At 34.1% G+C, this 19,726-nt stretch overlaps 1 protein-coding gene and 1 long non-coding RNA gene across 3 annotated transcripts; one reads left to right on the top strand and one right to left on the bottom strand.

Moving 5' to 3' along the window:
* The first annotated feature begins 145 nt into the window (after positions 1-145).
* LOC112044831 (uncharacterized) lies at positions 146-17,195 on the top strand. Its single transcript, XM_024080807.2, has 3 exons — positions 146-987; positions 1,225-1,455; positions 16,506-17,195. Exons 1-3 carry the CDS (start codon positions 202-204, stop codon positions 16,686-16,688), a joined length of 1,200 nt encoding a protein of 399 aa, XP_023936575.2. The 5' UTR covers positions 146-201; the 3' UTR covers positions 16,689-17,195.
* LOC128199208 (uncharacterized) lies at positions 2,601-15,721 on the bottom strand. 2 transcript variants are annotated; one of them, XR_008251871.1, is made up of 8 exons: positions 15,161-15,721; positions 13,469-13,608; positions 9,826-10,099; positions 9,190-9,283; positions 8,704-8,797; positions 8,221-8,309; positions 6,484-6,613; positions 2,601-5,867 (listed from the first exon to the last, which is right to left on the bottom strand). It is a non-coding gene; the product is annotated as an uncharacterized LOC128199208 (long non-coding RNA). The 2 variants fall into 2 exon arrangements; XR_008251872.1 differs by lacking the exon at positions 9,826-10,099.
* Positions 17,196-19,726: the final 2,531 nt, after the last annotated feature.

Raw genomic sequence — 19,726 nt, forward strand, 5'->3', positions numbered from 1 at the left:
ATATCATTGTGAACTTTAACACCAAAAGACCGCCAAGCCACGTTATTTTTTAATACTTATGTAATATTATATCGTGACTGTGTGGCTTTTATTTTTATAACGTCACCAACTTCTTTGGATAATCGACCGTATCTCGGACACTTCGTCGATTGTTTAAATAAATCAACTGTTTTATCAATTGTTTACAACTGATATAAGTAAATGTGTATCAATGAGAATCGGCCATTACACAACATGGCTGAAAGCGAACAAGTGTTGAACGAAATCCTAGAGAAAGTCGCAAAAGAGCAAGGTTACGATGACTTCAAAATAACATCGAAACAAATCTCAACCGATGGAGCTAACTACACCAGCTTCTTATACCAGGCCAGTATCACGGCACCAAATAAAGAGGAGCTGAAGCTATTCGTCAAAGTTGCAGCCGCCGGAGAGAAAATGAGAGAAATTGCGCCGTTCCGTATATTCGAAACGGAGAGTTTCGCTTACAACAAATTACTGAAAGCGTATAAAGAAATCGAAGAGAAACATGACGTCCCAAAAGAGCACAGACTGGTGACACCAAAATTTTATGCGAACAGTGACGAATATCTTCGCGAAGCTTTGGTCTTTGAAGACTTATCAGCATCTGGATACACGATGTACGACAGATTTAAATCCATAGACTGGGAGTACACTGCTAAAAGCGTTCAGAACTTGGCGAAGTTTCACGCTTTGTCTATAGCGTGGTCTATCGATGATCCGGAGGCATTTGAAAATACAACACCGATATCCATGGCCGATAACATGGACAACATCATGGGTTACTTGAACACGGTCGTCTCGAACGCTATTCTGGTTACGAGGGAGGAAAATAAGGAACGTCTCCGGAAGTTTTTGGACCGAGTGCTGGACAAGAACTCCTACATTTCTTTATACAGGCCCATCAATCGGGCGATGATAATTCATGGGGACTACAGACCGAGCAACTTGATGCATAGGTTCAAAGAGGTAAGTTATTAAGTTAAATTACTACAATTACCTACGCTAGCCTCTACGACGTAATCCGTCGTGCTCTTGTTAACGCCAGCGTGCCAGCCGTTTTAGAACCTAAGGGTTTGGCGCGCGACGAAGGTCTTAGACCGGACGGCATGTCATTGATGCCATGGAAGATGGGTAGGCCTTTATTGTGGGACGCGACGTGCGTGAACTTATTAAACCGTTGAGACTTACCAACATGCCTTTCAGGACGGTACGCTAGAAGTAATCTCCCTGGACTACCAGACCCTGCAGCGCGGGAACCCCGTCCTAGACTTGATGTACTTCATATTCAGCGGCTCCGACAAAAGCTTCAGAGACCGCTACTTCGATCAGACCTTGGACTTCTACTACGAAGAGCTATGCTTAGCGTTGCGCCGGCTAAACCTCGATCCTGAGCTGATATACCCTCGAAAGGACTATGATTATGAGGTGCTGAAGGTATGTATGGATACCTCGTATCTTTCGATATACGTGGCACGTTAAGCCGTTGATCCTTTCCATTAACATTGGAAAGTTGCCGTTAAAGATATTTAATATTATCGCCCTAACTTTATTAGAGCAGCGTCCGGTCTAAGACCCATATTCTCTCCTTTAGGAAGGAAGACCTAGGCTTATAGCTAAGATTTAAGATTTCAAAACGAACCGATTCTGTTCTGTCACGACATGACACGACGCGTCAGACATTACATTTTGTATGCGACGCTTCAGAAGCCATCACATGTCACAACGCTTATGTGTAAACGTGCCATCACATGTCACAACACATAAGTGTAAACGTTACCATACAAAATGTATGATACCGATTCTGTTCTTACGCGTCACGACACGACACGTCAGACAAATGTAAATCCGGCTTCAGGCAAATATAATTCCGCCTTTAGCGTTTATAAACAATTAATGTGTAGACTGGCTACGGATCCTGGCACTATACTAGGATGGTAATATGCTGTTACTGATGATGAAACCTAAACAATTATGACAACCACGAGAACAGTGGGTAGTGACCAAGGAACATATTTACTCAGGAGAAGAATACCAACCTCATACAAAAAAAGTGGCACTAAAATTACCGCCATCTGTGGAATGCCCCCATTGAAACAATTTGCCAACGCGGGAAATTCAAAGCTAATATATTGTTTTTAAATTTTCACAGTTCAGCTTTTGTAGACGGAATAGCTTTAAAATAAATATTTTTAAAAACCATTTCGATTAATTAATTAATTTAAACAGATATTTATAAACTCTGTCGATTAATTAATTAATTTAAACAGATTTTTAAAAATATTTATTTTAAAACCACTCCGTCCCCAAAAGCTGAACTGTGAAAATATTAAAAACAATATAATAGCACAATATTTTAGTAACAAGTAATTGTATATAATAAATTAAACAATAGAAAGAATAACAGTTTCAAGTTGAAATGTCTTTATTATCAAATAAAAAATCTTATGCACTTAATCAATAACTAAGTAAACATCAGCACCTAAAATGTAATTAATCTACATTTTGCTTCTAAAACTAAATTTTATCTTTAAAGTAAAATGAAAACCAAAATAAAAATATATCTATGCATCAATTGGGTGACTTCACTGAGATATTTTGGAAAATCAAGTCAATTATAACTTAACCAATTCATACATAAAAATATAGATTGTCGGGATATTTGTACATATGATAAACTATGCAAACGTCACTCAGTTTCACCAGCGTAGTTCTCGTTCCCGTGGGAATACAGAGATAACAATTATGGCCTAATCCATGATTATAATGCTGTAACAAATTTTTAAATCAGCAAAGTAGTTTCACAGCCTATTCAATGCAAACAAATCAATAATCAAATTCTTCTTCTTTCTAATTAGTATAAATTTCATAAACAATAAAATTATTAGAATTTGGCTAATGAAAGTAGAAACTGAAATCACCCGCCAAATTTTAAAAAATTCGAAGTAAATTCTCAAAATTATAGTGCAAATATTGGAATAACTGAGTTTAACACTTATAGTATAGGTAATAATGTATTCACAAAGAAAAACTAATTTAAATAAATTATGAAAACGCATGTTTTTTTAATTTGTTTATATGATTTTTAAATTTGGCGGGCAATTTCAGTCTCTACTTTCATTAGCCAAACTTTACAACCTAATGCGATAACATAATATTACTTTTAGGCGAATCAATAGAGCATTTACCCTCTACCTCCTCAGAAACAGCTCTGATTTTGATGATTATTTTTGTTCAGTTTGTTTCTTCATATCATTTGAAATCAGAAACCTTTTGGAGTGATGATGGAACGATTTATACTATTTAACAATAGTTATGCTATTTATATAATAAATTATTAAAAAAACAAACACTACCGACTTCAAAAACACAAAGTTATGCAGTAACTAATAAGCTGAAGAAAACATTATAATATTTTTAACCGACTTCAAAAAGGAGGAGGTTCTCAATTCGGTCGGTATTTTTTTTTTTTTTTTTTTTTATGTATGTACACCGATTACTCAAAGACGCCTGGACCGATTTCAAAAATTCTTTTTTTGTTTGAAACGGTATAGCCCCCATTTGGTCCCATTGCCATCATGTCAAGATCTGATGGTGGAATCCTGGAGAAATTGAGGGGAACTTTCGAAAATTATATGGGTGTCTAGTGTGTTCGTATACTTTTCCATTTAGTACTTTAAGGCACTATAATTTTATGAAGGTTTAAAGTCGATCTGATGATGGAGCCATAAAACAGACGAGGGAACTCCTCGGCGATTCACAGCAGTTACCTTGTGTTTGGGCTTGATTAATTTGTATTAATGAGAACTTTCCACATAGATAGGTTGTGACTGTCATTTAGGGGTTTGGTGATGAAGACCAAGGACAATTAAGGGAACTCCTTAACAGTTTACAGTAACTACCTTGTGTTTGGCCTTGATTAATTCGTATTGCTGAGAACTTTCTACCTGTATGAGTTGTGTCTGTTATTAGGGGTCTGATGATGAAGACCAAGGTCAATTAAGGGAACTCCTTAACGGTTTACGGTAGCTACCTTGTGCTTGGGCTTGATTAATTTGTATTGCTGAGAATTTTGTACCAAGATGGGTTGTGACTGTCATTAGGGGTCTGATGTATTCGTTTGAGATGAAATTTTACACTAAAAATGGAAAAATAATAAAAATTTTAATAAAAAAAATACAACCGACTTCAAAACCTAAAAACGTACCCGCTAAACTAAAAAGTGAAAAATAACATCATAATATGTTCTACCTGCTGATCAGTATGAAGGCGGTGCTTAGCCGGTGTTGTCTTAATTAAAGCCATTTCTGACAGGACCACATGAAACCACACTGTCTGCAAAATCTAAATCTACAAGATATTCTCACATGGCTTGAATTAATACATCACCGGCTTAGCACCGCCTTCATACTGATCAGCAGGTAGAACATATTATGATGTTATTTTTCACTTTTTAGTTTAGCGGGTACGTTTTTAGGTTTTGAAGTCGGTTGTATTTTTTTTATTAAAATTTTTATTATCTATCTACTGATTACTGAAGCCGGTGCCAATTGTACAATTAATGGGTAGGCAATCAATCGTACCGTTTTTTTCCACCTTAAGGATTCGAATTGTTTTCCGAAATTTATATGGGACCTACTTCGAAATAAACCCTTTACAAAAAGTAAAGAATTTTCAAAATCGTTCCACTCAGTAAAAAGTTACGCATAGTTTAACATTACAATAAATGGGAAAACAATTAATCATCTTCTATTTTCCTACTATTAGGTTTGAAATTGTTTTCCAACATTTTATGAGACTTTTAGGAATATACCCTTTCTATCAAAAAAAGAATAATCAAAATCGAACCACCCAATAAAAAGTTATGCTTGGTTTTATATTAAAATGAATGAGAAAACAATCAATCGCACATTTAGGATTGGAATTGTTTTTTAAAATTTATATGGGAGCTTTACAATCAAAATACCTTTACAATCTATAAAGAATTTACGAAATCGGACCACTTCGTAATAAGTTACGCATATTTTTACAATGGGAATAATTAAAATTTATAATGATTTGGGACCATTGTCGGAATATACCCTTTCTATTTAAAACAAAGTTATTCAAATCGGAATTCGAAGACATGCTTGGTTTTAAACTAAAACAATCAAGAATTATCAAAATCGGACTACTCATGTTAACAGTTATGCTTTTAGATTACAAAAACAGGGGATGATTGATTGTTTAACCATTAATTTTAGTATACAACCAAGTATAACTTTTTATTGAGTGGTCCGATTTTGGTAATACTTTTTTATTATAAAGGGTTCATTCCGAAGATAGTCTTTTAAAGATATGAAAAAGCAATTCGAACCCTATAGCTAGGAAAACATTAGATAACTAATTGTCGGCCCATTAATTGGACCATTGGCACCGCCTTCAAAGTGATCAATAGATAGAAAATATTATAATATTTTCTTTCGTTTATTAGTTTTCTGCATAAGTTTGTATTTTTGAAGTCGGTTGTATTTAAAAAAAAATATGTATAAATAGCATAGATATTTTTTAACAATTTAAATAATTTCGTTCACCAAAACATTTCTGATTTTAAATAACATAAAAACTAATTAAAATTTTCTTTTTTTAAATAGACTTAAAAAAAAAATCATCAAAGTCGGAGCTGTTTCTGAGGACTTCCAGCATATGCTTGTTTTATTTATTATTTGATTCCATTATTTCTTTCATAAAAATGTGACATTTTTCATTATGAGAAGTACAGACATAAAGAGACGAATTTTAGTATTCCAAAGAATCATGGTGCAGGTGCCTGGTCCATTGATTATAATTGTTACATCAATTGTTGTGACCTGTAATAGAAAATTTCATTTAACATGACTTTTTAAAATGCACTGAAAATAAATATTTACATTATTATATATAATAAGAATTCCTATTCTCTTCAGGGACATTTTTAGTCTATTTTCTGCTCCATTTACAAAAAATCATTTTAGGAAGCTCAGCTGTAACCTTGAAAGTATAGAAATATGGATATTTTGTTACATTATTTACAAGCGGACGCCCGCTACTTCGTCTATGTGGAATTCAGTTTTTCACAAACTTGCACACAAACTTAAAGAGAAATTATAATGTGTTTATTTCAGTTTTTAAAAACAAAACTGTAAGTGTATCTAGGAAACATGTAGTTTATTGTTATTAAGCAGGTCAAAACTACCTTGTTGGTTCAGTAGCTAGCCCATGTGTTTTGATGATCACGAGATCCTGGTTCTGTCTTTAAGAGATACTGAGTTTTTGCTTCTGCTAACAAATTCTTAGTTTGGAGTTGGGAAGTTGGTGGTGTCACACCCCCGTGCCTCAGAGAGCATGTTAAGCCGTCGAACCCGGTCATTATCATTAACATTTCTGATAGTGATCATTAATCAATCTAATAATATCAACCTAAGCCGAATGAATAAAGCAAGTTACCTTGTGCTATTTTGCAAAAATGCCAGCAGCAACGTGGCTGCAGTAGTGTGGCTCGGGACGGGTACAGCTAGATCTTCATCTTTTATTTCTATCTCATGATATTTAACAATATATCTTCATTTTACAGCACCTGCAAAAATAAATCAGAAGTTATACATTTTACATAACTATTATTGCATGCACTACACCTGCAAAAATAAATAAGAAGTATACATTTATGGGGTGTAAGGGGGAGGCTAGTACCAGTCAGCCTCTCCAACTGCCAACATCACCTGCACGTGGTGCACCCTGCAGATTGACCGACGAGGCTCTGGCGACTGACTAATGGCGGTTTAACCATTCTGATTCAGCTAGACTTCACAAGTACCACAGACCGGTGTCAGGCAGCAGCGATACCGGTGCGAAAAGTCTAGGCCTGCGAATGACCAACCCGCATGCCCAGCGTGGTCATTTATGGGCATTACCTTGCAATGTATAGTACAACACAACAAGATCCATGCAAGAGGCCTATGTCCAGCAGTGGACGTCTATCGGCTGATAAGGTATACATTTTACATAATTATTATTGTTACCAGTTAAGAGGATAATCCCAGAGGATGTTGCTATTTCGTGATCTAAACCAGACATTTTCCTTTAGCATAGTACTTGTAGAGCTTACTGTCCCGTGGGAGACTAACATTCCAAAGGACCACAGTATAAAACTGAATAAATGTTATGACCTAACAAATGAACTAACTAAAATGGCTATATGGCTAGTCTGTACGCCGTAGAGAGGTGCGAGAGGATTACCAGCAAAATCTCTCTATAATTTGCTTAGAGACCTTGGTCTCTCTAGAAGTGCAGATTTGGGTTACCAAATTTGGCAGACCTTACTACGCAGGAATTCTTTAACCTTACGTCCATTGATCACAAGTCCAAGCTCTGCTCAGCGTTTTTCTCTCTGCCACGTGATGGACACCCACATGGTGAATCCATGAATTGGTAAGATATTCGTCTCAAAAAAATCATGTATACACTAAAATAATTTAGTTGAGTAGGGTGAGGCAAGCAACAATGACCGCGTGAAATACAGTTTTTCACAAATCTCCCTTGATTTTTTCAGGAATAAAAGTTAATTTTAGTGAAATTTATCAATAGTTTTTTCAAGTGATTATAATTATATACACAATACTAAAATGCAAACAAGGTCTTTTAAATTTTTCGTCGGTCTGTGTTTCTGTTTCTCTGGGATAATCTTTGGAACGGCTGAACCGATTTTAATTGGACTTTCATTGGAAGATAGAGGAAGTTATTGAGCAATATTTAGGCTACTTTTAATCCCAGAAACATGGTTCCCGCTGGATGTTCAAAAACTGAACATCACACGGTTGAAATCGCGGGCGTCCGCTAGTATTATAATATTGGTTAGCCAATGTGGTTTTGGATAACGAGGTCGTGGCTTCGAATCCTGGGTCAGGCTATCAGATACTGAGTTTTTCTTTCTTCCAAGAAATTTACAGTTCTCAGCCTGGAGTTGGCAAGTTGTTTGTATTACACTCCCGCGCCTCGTCCAGGTCATTATCATTAACATCTGATGTGTGACAACAGTGATCCACAATGAATTTCACTTTATCTCCCTTAGCTCACCAACCTTTATTGTAGCAGTGTGGTGGGTCTAAGCTCCCTAACCCCTTTTCTATAAGGTCTGGCTCTGTAGTGTCGTTAAAATAGGCTGATAATGATGATAAAGCAGGTTACCTTGTGCTATTTTGCAAACATGCCAGCAGCAACTGTGTGGCTCAGCACTGACTGGCACAGCTAGACCTTCATCTTCTATTTTGCTACACCTGAAAAATTAAACATAAAGAATAAATTTTATGTATTTTCACCAGTTAAAAAACAAATGAAAACCAAAATCATTTTATTAAGTGAAAAATGTGAAGAATAGATTATGAAAAAAAAACATAGACTCGAATTGAGAACCTCCTTCTTTTTTTTAAGTAGGTTAAAAATGTGAAAAAAAAATCAGTTAAATTCTCATCTTGGAGTTGGGAAGCCTTTAATCCCGATTATTATCATTAGCATCAGATAGTGGTTATTAATTAATTGAACATTATCACCCTAAGCCCTCCAACAGCATTGGAGCAGTGTGGTGGGTCTCAGCTCCATAATCACTTTTCTATAAGGCCTGGCCCTGTAATGCCGTAAAAATAGGTTGATAATAACGATGAAGCAGGTTACCTTGTGCTATTTTGCAAACATGCCAGCAGCAACTGTACTGTGTGGCTCAGCACTGACTGGCACAGCTAGACCTTCATCTTCTATTTTGCTACACCTGAAAAATTCAACATAAAGAATAAATTTTATGTATTTTCACCAGTTAAAAACAAATGAAAACTAAAATAATTTTATTAAGTGAATAATGTGAAGAATAGATTATGAAAAAAAACATAAGACTCGAATTGAGAACCTCCTTCTTTTTTTGAAGTAGGTTAAAAATGTGAAAAAAATTCAGTTAAATTCTCATCTTGGAGTTGGGAAGCCTTTAATCCCGATTATTATCATTAGCATCAGATAGTGGTTATTAATTAATTGAACATTATCACCCTAAGCCCTCCAACAGCATTGGAGCAGTGTGGTGGGTCTCAACTCCATAATCACTTTTCTATAAGGCCTGGCCCTGTAATGCCGTTAAAATAGGTTGATAATAACGATGAAGCAGGTTACCTTGTGCTATTTTGCAAACATGCCAGCAGCAACTGTACTGTGTGGCTCAGCACTGACTGGCACAGCTAGACCTTCATCTTCTATTTTGCTACACCTGAAAAATTAAACATAAAGAATAAATTTTATGTATTTTCACCAGTTAAAAAACAAATAAAAACTAAAAGAATTTTATTAAGTGAAAAATGTGAAGAATAGATTATGAAAAAAAAACATAGACTCGAATTGAGAACCTTCTTCTTTTTTTAAAATCGGTTAAAAATGTAAAAAAAAATTCAGTCAAATTCTCATCTTGGAGTTGGGAAGCCGATAGCAAAATTTCACATATTTTCACCAGGTTAAAAACAAACAAAAACTAAAAGAATTTTATTAAGTGAAAAATGTGAAGAATAGATTATGAAAAATATAAAAAAAATCAGTTAAATTCTCATCCTGAAGTTGGGAAACCTTTAATCCCGATTATTAACATTAGCATAGGTAATTAATTAATTGAACATTATCACCCTAAGCCCACCAACAGCATTGGAGCAGTGTGTTGGGTCTCAGCTCCATACCTCCTCTACTATATGGAGACAATGATAAATGATGGATGTGTAGGATTAAAATAGCTTCTATGAAACATAACCTATTTTAACATACCTATTGCCTGGTTAATGCTATATTTGCTAAGCATTGTGTGTTAATATTATTTTATTCTATTGTCTTCTTTTAAATTATCTTCTTGAAATTTCTTAGTCTGGCTTGCAAGTAATGCTAAATTTGGGCTCATTTTTTGTAAGTTTGTTGGTACTAAACTTCTGCGAACATTGTTTATTTTTGAAAGTTTTGATTGCTTTTTGAGACATTGTGTAAATATTTTTTATATTAAAAACCGTCGTCATGCGGGTAAAATTCATGTGAAGAAGCAGGATTGCTGAAAGCATTAGGTATATATTTTAATTTGAATACATAATAAACTCTTTTTATTTATCTCTCTCTCTCTAACTGCTTTATTGGTTCAGTGTAACTATCATGAAATTCTGAGTTTGAGTCCTGGGTTGGTCTATGAAATATTGAGCATTTCCTTCTTTTAAGAAACTCACAATAAAAATCTATACTGATATGTATTCAACCCATTTTTAAATTAAATGTCTTAAATGGTGAAGCATAACATTGTGAAGAAACCTGCATAACTGAGAATTTTCTTAATTGTCTAGGTGTGTGAAGTCTGCCAATCCGCATTGGGCCAGCATGGATGACTAAGGCCTAACCCCTCTCGTCCTGAGAAGTGACTCGTGCTCAACAATGAGCCGAAAATGGGTTGTTAATCTATACTAATATTATAAAGAGGTAAAGTTTGTAAGTTAGTCACATTTTTTAAATGGGGTAATTTTCGGAACTACTGGTCCGATTTCAAAAATTCTTTCACCAGTAGAATGCTACATTATCGGGGAGTGCTATAGGCTATATTTTATATTAGCATGATATATATTCGCCGAGTTAACACAGTTTTTGTCATACAGGTCGGACCGAAAATCCTCTTAAGCAGACTTATTCGCATGCGCTGCCTTAACCATTGTGTAAAATTTAAATTAATGTATGGAGGCTTTATGTATGTTTAAAAGTTCTACAAAAAAAGCCCGCGACACCATATATCTATCTTCTATATATTAGCAGATATAGTACCTTTTGTGTTTTTAAAATTATAAATTTTATATACTTAGGTTTGCGTCATTATTTATGCTACTTAACTTAAATCCTTATCAAAATAAATTATTTAATAATCACAAGGATATTATGGAGATAAGATTTGCCCTTTATAGTATGTTAATTAGTTTTGGAGATAATACAAAATTTCTCAAAGACGCAGAAAGTCCGCTACATGACGCCCCGCGCTTTCCATTACGTAGTTCCCGCTCCTGTGTGAATATGGGAATCAAACATAGCCTATGACACTCGCAAATAACGTAGCTTTCTATTGATAAAACAATCTTTCAAATCGGTCCAGTAGATCCAAAGATTATAATTTTAGCATAGAAGTCTCTACTTTCCTTTGTCATCGCACCACGCTCATATTTTCTATTTTTTGTCTGTCTGTTTGCCTTTTTTTTGACCGGGCATCACGCTGATACTACAGAATGAATTCAAATGATACTTAAGACGAGTTGAGACCATAATACGTAGAAGGATAATAGGATACTTTTTGTCGTGAAAACAAAATCAGAATTGGGTGAAGTAGGGGTAGAAAGTTTGTACGGAAAGTCCTTAATTTTTTTAGTTACAAGGTATAAGTTATAAAACTTGCAAAATAGAATGTGAAATAGGGGTTGAAAGTTGACATCGATTTTTACGCGGACGAAGTCGCGGGCGTCCGCTAGTATGTATTTTAAAGAGGTAAAGTTGGTGGTGTTCTAGCAGGTAAACTCTGGATCTACTGAACCAATTTTGAAAATTCTTTTACCACTAAAAAGCCACGTTATTTCTGAGTATCATAGGCTATATTTTATCCGCGTATTCTCAAACTGCAGAAAGTTGGTTAATATTAAGTAGTTAGTAAAAGCTCAACTGAATGAGGAATGTTCATAAATAAATTATATATACTTAATATTCTTTATAAACTCCAAGCCCACCAACCGATACTGATGAATGAAGGATTAGTAGGATTAAGTAGCATCTACAGGGTGCTCGGGAGTATTTCCCATAACTCTAGGGTAGCTCCAAGTTCTATAAGGAAAATTAATTTAAAATGTCTAAGGAACATGTGTATTAAAAAACTTTAATAAAAACAAGTCAACCGACTTCAAAAACATACTTACTAAACTAAAAAACGAAAAATAACATTATACTAAGTTCTATATATCATATTATGTTCTTACTGATGATCACTTTGAAGGTGGTGCTAGTCCAATGATGTATTAATTCAAGCCATGTAAGAATATCATAAATATTTAGGTTTTTCAGACAGTGTTCTTTCATGTAGTTCTTTCAGTAACAGCTTAAATTAAAACAACACCGGTTTAGCACAGCCTTCAAACTGATCATCAGTTAGAACATAATATGATATGAACTTAGTATAATATTATTTTTCGCTTTTTAGTTTAGCCAGTATGTTTTATGTTTTTGAAGTTGGTTGAATTTCTTTAATTAAAATTTTATATTTTTCCATTTTTAGTGAAATCATCCTAGATATTGATCTAGCGCCAAAGGTATGTTGCTATGAGTCGTGATAAAATATTGTATTTGATTGCCTCTGACTTAGAATCAAACTAATTACTACTGTGAACCATCGAGAAGTTCCTTTAACCGTCCTTCGTCTTCATTACCAGACCCCTAATACAGTCACAACCCATCTAGGTGGAAAGTTCTCATCAATACAAATTTATCAACACATGGTAGCTACTGTGAACAATCGAGGAGTTCCCTTAACCATCCTTCGTCTTCATTACCAGACCCCTAATACAGTCACAACCCATCTAGGTGGAAAGTTCTCATCAATACAAATTTATCAACACATGGTAGCTACTGTGAACCGTTGAGGAGTTCTCTTAACTGTCCTTCGTCTTCATCACCAGACCCCTAATACAGTCACAACCCATCTAGGTGGAAAGTTCTCCTCAATATAAACTAGTAGCTAAGGTAGCTCCTATAAGTGGACTTGTCAACACCTTAAATTTATGAGAAATAGTCCCGAGCACCCTGTATAAAATGTAACTTAACTATGCCTAGTTTGTTTCAGCTGATGCTATATTTATGAACAGCACCAATACATATAAATAAAATTTAAGTTTATGTCTGTGATTTCAAAATAACTGTGTTTTCTCAAGTGCCTATATACAATACTGACATACAGTCATACTTCTTTAAAATGTTCATCTGTTTGTTTGTTTGAGCTAATCTCTGGAACAGCAGGGTCATTTTAATGGGACTTTTACTGGAAGATAGAGAAGATTATTGATGAACATCTACTTAATATTTTGGCCATTACTTGTTATTTAACATGGGCGTACACTCACAACCACATAGACACTGATAGACATCCATGCTCATCACACTAATATGATGAGTTCAATTGCCACAACTGGCTGTGGCGTGTAGATGCAAAGAGCAATGATGCTATCTACTGCATCACTGGAGAGCTGTTGCTGGTGTTATATCCTTATATCTCAGAGAGTATGATATGCTATATATCCCAGTCATTATCATTAACACCTGATAGTGATCCTTTTATAATTTAACTTTATTACCCCAAGCCTATCAACCCACATTGGAGCAGTGTGCATTTTACAGTAGGTGTTTAACTTACCTTCTTATTCTCTCTCTCTCTTGTTCTTACAGGCAAAACATCTCGTCTTTTTTAAAAATGTAGATGACAAACCATTCATAGTTCAATGTAAAATTTATTCTAAAAGTCCAATAGTCTAATCATTGATTATCTGGACATTACTGAAATTAAGAGAGTGAGTAAATTTAATTAAAAATACATAAACATACTACGCATGAAGAGACAGATGAATATCTTAACATTCCATGCAGGTGCCAGGTCCATCGCCTGGTAGAGAGAAATACTCCGAGCAGAGTCCTGGAGTTGTGACTACAGGATGTAGGGTTAAGGAATTCCTTGACAATTGATTAAACTCCCCTACTTGTGTTTTTCTCCCTGCTTAGCCAAATTTGGTAAGATCCTACTAAGAGCAGCTTTGGATACTTATTCTTCTTTCTCTCTTTCTTCTACATAGAAGTTGCTGCAGTCTTAAAGATGCCAAGGTCTTTAAACAAGTTATAGAAAGATTTTGTTGGTAATCCTCTCACAGCTACTTCTACAGCAGACAGACTAACCACATAGCCATTTTTACTTAGTTCATTTGTTATTATTATTTATTACAAAACCTTGACAAGAACCAGGTGAGATAAAATGTCCGGAGGCAATCTGATGATAGAACAGAAACACAGATGAGGGAATTCCTCAACTGTTCACAGAAGCTACATTGTCAAAAAGAAAAAAAAAAATGTGCAAAGCTTAGATCTTATAGCTAAAAGCTATTTCTTTCAAACAACCTTCAATGAAAAATGTATCTTATTATTGGCAAAAGCTTTTATAGATCAAGGTAAGAAAAATATTGCCGAAATGGCCTCCGTAGCACAGTGGATTAACTACGCAAAAGTCCTGGGTTCTATCCCCGGCTGGGCCAATTGAAGTTTTCTTTCTGGTCTATGTCTGGCTGGCTAGATAATACCCTACTGGCAAGTGATTTAGTGTTCCGGTGAGATATTATGTAGAAACAGAAATGTGTGTGGATTTTCATCCTTTGCCTAACTAGTTATCTCGCTTCCATCTTAGATTGCATCATCACTTATCATCTTATTCTATAATTATGTCAAAGAACAGATTTTTGTACAAAGTAAACTAACATACTCTTCATTAGTCTGCCTAGTGCCTAACATATTTATAAAAACTTGTAATTGTAGTTTCAAATTAACAAATTGTTCTGGTTCATCATTACATAATTATAAACTACTTGTTATAGATTCAAAAATAAAACTCAAATTTTACTCTACCTGCCTTTAGTACATATACCTGTGGTTTAATATTGAACTGGTAACAGATACTTTCAAATTAGTTCATGGAATTTGCTTTTCTCAGATGTTTATTTTCATTACCATTTCATAATTAACCTTATGTTGCCCTAGATTAAGCTACCTGTGATAACCAAAAGAAAATCTGTTCAGTAGATCCAGAGAAGTAAACATTCAGACAGCTGCAGGTCAGACAGTTATTTGGGGTGCATTGCATCTACAAACATCACCATAATGTGTAAACCCAGCATAGTTGTATAATTGAGCACGAGTTTCATAAGAATTAGTAGGATTTTAATAATTCCCATATCTTGAGGAGACTACTAAGAAACCTAATTAACTAACTAATGTAATCATTATCTGATCAATAGCTATTATTAAAGTATTTTATTATTAGCTAAAACTTAAAGTAGGTACATACCGGAGACTAAATTTGTAGAATCAAATTTCTGTAATCTCTGTAGGGTCTTCTCTGGATCATCGGCAGGCGAAGAACCACACTCAAAGCATTTTCTTTTGTTCTTCTTCATAGTTATAGAGACACTTGAACTAACAAAGTCTTATTTTTAACATAATGAAAAACCACAACACTCAGATGAAACGCAAAAGACTTATAGATCTTCTCAACATCAAGAATGGCGAGGATAATACACAGCAGGTTGCTTAAATCCAATCCATGAAAAGGTCTTCATAAATATTAACAGGCCGTGGCAAACATTTATTTTATTATTCGTGAATTCGTGTTTTATTTAGTGAAATGACGCCATTTTCATTTTATAACATATTTATTTTTTATTAAGTAATTGGGGTTGCCACACTTCGTTTAGAAAATCTTACCCATACGTTACTAAAACAATATTCAACGAGAGTGTCTCTCTATATTTTTGTAGAAGAAAAGTATTTATTCAGTTATTAAAGTCATATTTAAATCTAAAAATGTATTAGATTTATCAAAATATTATGTCAGGCGTGAGCTACTAACGATAATAATATTGCCACAACTACCAGACGGTAGAACCGTATGGATGATGACACCACAGGTCTAGCCCCCGTAGGTATAACCAAACCTTGTTCGAGAGTTGACCCGGCCTGGTAGTGACCCTGCTTTCTACATCTGCGTGGGTTCGATTCACATTTCCCACAACTAGAAAATATTATTTATGTTTATATATTTAACTTGGATGTTTTGCAGTGTCTGGGTGTACAAATCCTATATACCTATACCTACCTATAATAAAACTGTAGCAGGCCCAATTACATCAAAGATATTTTGAATAATTTTATTGGAGGCCATTATAAGTATAATCGATACTGAAACCAAAAATATTTTTTTTTCTTAACTGTCTGTCCGCATTTTAATGTTTTCCGGGCATTACACTGAAACTACTCGATGTATTTAAATGAAACTTGGCAAGGTTAGAGACCATAATACGGAGAAGGTTATAGGATAACAACAACAACTATTGCAACAACTACTATGCAACAACTATTCAAAAATATTTGTCAAGTCAAAATCAACGTTTAATTTTTCAGCACAAAATAGGATTAAATTTCTACAAAATACAAAAATGTTCCTATTTTTCAAATCTTAAGTTGTATTGATTTAAAAATGTTCCTATTTTTAAATCAATCCAACTTAAAAACCGTAAAATTTTCGGCTAACATATACTGCCATTTTAGTAGGCCTTGATGTCATCTATCACCCTGTAGAGTATGTCGTAATATTTACGGGACACCCTATATATAGGTATCTATATTTATTTCAGGTATTGCCTGTAGGACTAACGACGGGCATGTTCTGTTTGCTGATAGTCACCGTCGACGTAGAGGATGCTCCAAAAGTCAACAAGGACATCGCGATCACCGACTTCGCCATCAATCCGAGCAACCTGTATAAGACGCGACTCAACGAAATTATTGACTTTTTCATTGAGAAGGGTGTTTTATAAAAAAATATTTGATGACTGTTATTTAGGTTATATTGTTGGTTTTACATATAAGTTATCTTTATAGTATACAATTTACATGTATATAATATTAATTTGCGATACGTACCTACCTAAGCTACATACCTTAGTTAATTATTTTTCCTAAGAAACAACAGTAGGTGTTACTTACGACTTACCTAACAGGTCGTTGAACCTATCAATCTTATCATATCAATATTTATGAGTATCAATCTAATAATATTAAAATTATTTTCAGTTACATAAACGCGATTTTTTTTGTAAATGCGAGGTACCTAGATTTGTAGCATGCCTACTTTTTATCCCGGAAAAATCTATATGTCCCTAGTCCCAGCGGTATTTATGAAAACCATAGATTTACGATTCGGTACAAGAACTGTATTTATTCGCGAGCGACGTTTAATTTGGATTATTGCCTACATATCGTCAGTGTTTTGATAAGAATTTGCATAACAGACAAAGAATAGCTGATAAAACTGATCGTGTGTTGGTCGCACATTAAGTTTTATCTGACGTCAAGCAGTTAGCGCTGCAGACACTTCAGATTGATCGTCAGTGGCTGACATAAAATTACTGTAATATACAAGAATAGTGTAGGAGCTAGTGTACAAATAAAACACATTGTCTATACAGTATGCTGTTCATTTTATTATCTCAGGAATTATTTTCATATTAATATAATATCATAGTTTCATTACAATGGATATTCCCAGCGGGTAATGACGAGCGCCGGCACGCTGCGCCAGACCGGCCGCGATTACGAAACATCGTTGCAATCAATGCGACAATCGCTATCATACCACTCACCACACAATCGGTAGGTATAATATAACATAATATATAAAAGGAATACCCAAGCGTTCCACGATACTAAATTAATTGTATCAAACAGGATGGTTTAATAAAATTAAATAGGTAGGTACCTATAGTAGATTATTTCAAACTTGCATCTCAAATCACAAAATGTGGTTTTTAGTGTCTATAATGTAACGCAAGATGCCATACCGAATGCGATGTCATCATTAACATTAAGTCACTGTATGTATTGGCATGCCAGGTTAGAGTAATCTAGGTATTTCACTGTTATAGTTATAAAATAACTTTTAATTAAAAAAAATGCTTATGAGGTCACACACGTGGAGGCTGCCTTGATTTATTTCCATATGCGTGTGTTTTTTTTTCATTGACGACTCTTTCGACCGATGTTATGCGATGATGAATTTACAAGCATAGAAGGAACATATTTTATATGCTCAAGCTTATAATAGAAAGAACGTTAAACTTAAGGTCTTCTCAAATGAAGTTCTTCATTGTTTTACAAATTGTTTATATAAAAATGTACCTACTGTCAGAAGTACCACAGCGATTGCGAGAAAATTATAAACAAGTTTCATAATACACGGGCTGATCTTATACACTTTCAAAAAACACCCCAATCTTATGCTAAAACAAAAAAAATGTTTTTTAAAAATCAAATTAAAATAATCGCTTTTATGTAGTGATGCCTAAAAACATTTCTACAAAGTAATCTCTAATGCAGGATTTAAATATAATATGCGATTATGTACATTAAAAAAATATGAATATCCAGATATTCGTTGCTAGTTATTCAATTATTGTATAACCCGAACATGTCACTTCAAAGAGTAAAGTGAAATGAATATAATTATTATTATTATTCAAAATAGTAGATTAAGAGTTCGGATATTACAATACTTGAATATTTAAATAAGTACCTACTTCAGTCAAAAAATCAGTATTCAAAAATGGGTCGTCCACATAAAATAATTACTTTATTCATAATAGTGGCATTCACGTTAGAGTGTTCTACATCTGAATATTCGGGTATGTAAATATAATTTAACACAAATCATGTTCGTATAGACGTCAAAATATAACCTCAAATGATGACGTTCAAAAACTTATTAAAAACAAAGTCTTATAACATCGCAACAAAACACAGCCAATCAAAAATAACACGTAGTAAACATACATTTTAGGTCGATAGTGCATCTAATTTCTACAACAAATACAACAACCATACTTCAACGTTTTATTTAGAAGCTACTTTTGGTCGAATAGCAACACCGACAACCAGCTGTCAGAGTCGTGGGTTAAAATGCAATTCAACATTTTTAAAAGGACTCATAAACGGGCTATAAAAATTCCTATAAATGCTGACAGCTAAGTACATATAATGTGTATTGCTAAGCCTGTTGCAAAAATATGATGCAATCGTTAAGATCATTTTGGGAACATTTTCTATTGACTGAATTTTACCAGTATTAGCTAAAATAAAGAGTTTCAGCTATTTATCTAAATTCAGCCAATGACAATGATCACAGCGATCGCAAATCACAATGTCTAAAACACTGGCATAAATAACACTTTCAATATGTGTTACTCAAAATTCACAATTTACAACTAGCCCTTTCTTACAGCGTTATTCATAAGAGATATTGACAGACGACAGTAATCAGTTTTTTTGCTATAATTACAATAATCATAAGTTGCTCATGTAAACATTTAATTTTTAATAAATTACCTACAAGACGCTAAATTAGCATTGATCTAGTGCGTCAAATAATGATGATTTGTATCAAATGTACAAAGTTACGATGATAATTTTATATTTTAGTTATTGTTCCGTTTTTTATTTTGATATACGCATTCATTTATATTTTTAATGTTCTGAAAAATGTTCGTGTCACGTCCAATAAAATCAATAGGTAATCATCAAAAGCTACCGCGCATAAATAGAATGGTCGCGACTCAGCCAATCACAGAGCTGAAATCTTATATATAATAAATTTTTGTACATTATGCATGGCTCAAGGATCACAACGGGCCATAGTGAAAATATTATAGATTTCTCTTTTTAATGCTTTAAATATTGTGCAAAAGTTTATATAGGGCATATCCATAACAGAGATATCCATAATAAAGCACTGAGGAGAATACCTTTTATATTAGTGGTATTCTTATAAAATGTCTACAAACATTAACAGAATACTATATAG

The sequence above is a fragment of the Bicyclus anynana genome, chromosome 20 (genome assembly GCF_947172395.1).
Source record: "Bicyclus anynana chromosome 20, ilBicAnyn1.1, whole genome shotgun sequence".
NCBI classification, from domain to species: Eukaryota; Metazoa; Arthropoda; class Insecta; order Lepidoptera; family Nymphalidae; genus Bicyclus; species Bicyclus anynana.

Bases quoted from the DNA above. Each gene is read 5' to 3' on its own strand.
- LOC112044831 (XM_024080807.2), top strand. From the start codon at position 202: ATGTGTATCAATGAGAATCGGCCATTACACAACATGGCTGAAAGCGAA. The intron at 988-1,224 runs GTAAGTTATTAA...CATGCCTTTCAG, and splicing joins TGATGCATAGGTTCAAAGAG to GACGGTACGCTAGAAGTAAT. The intron at 1,456-16,505 runs GTATGTATGGAT...TATTTATTTCAG, and splicing joins ATGATTATGAGGTGCTGAAG to GTATTGCCTGTAGGACTAAC.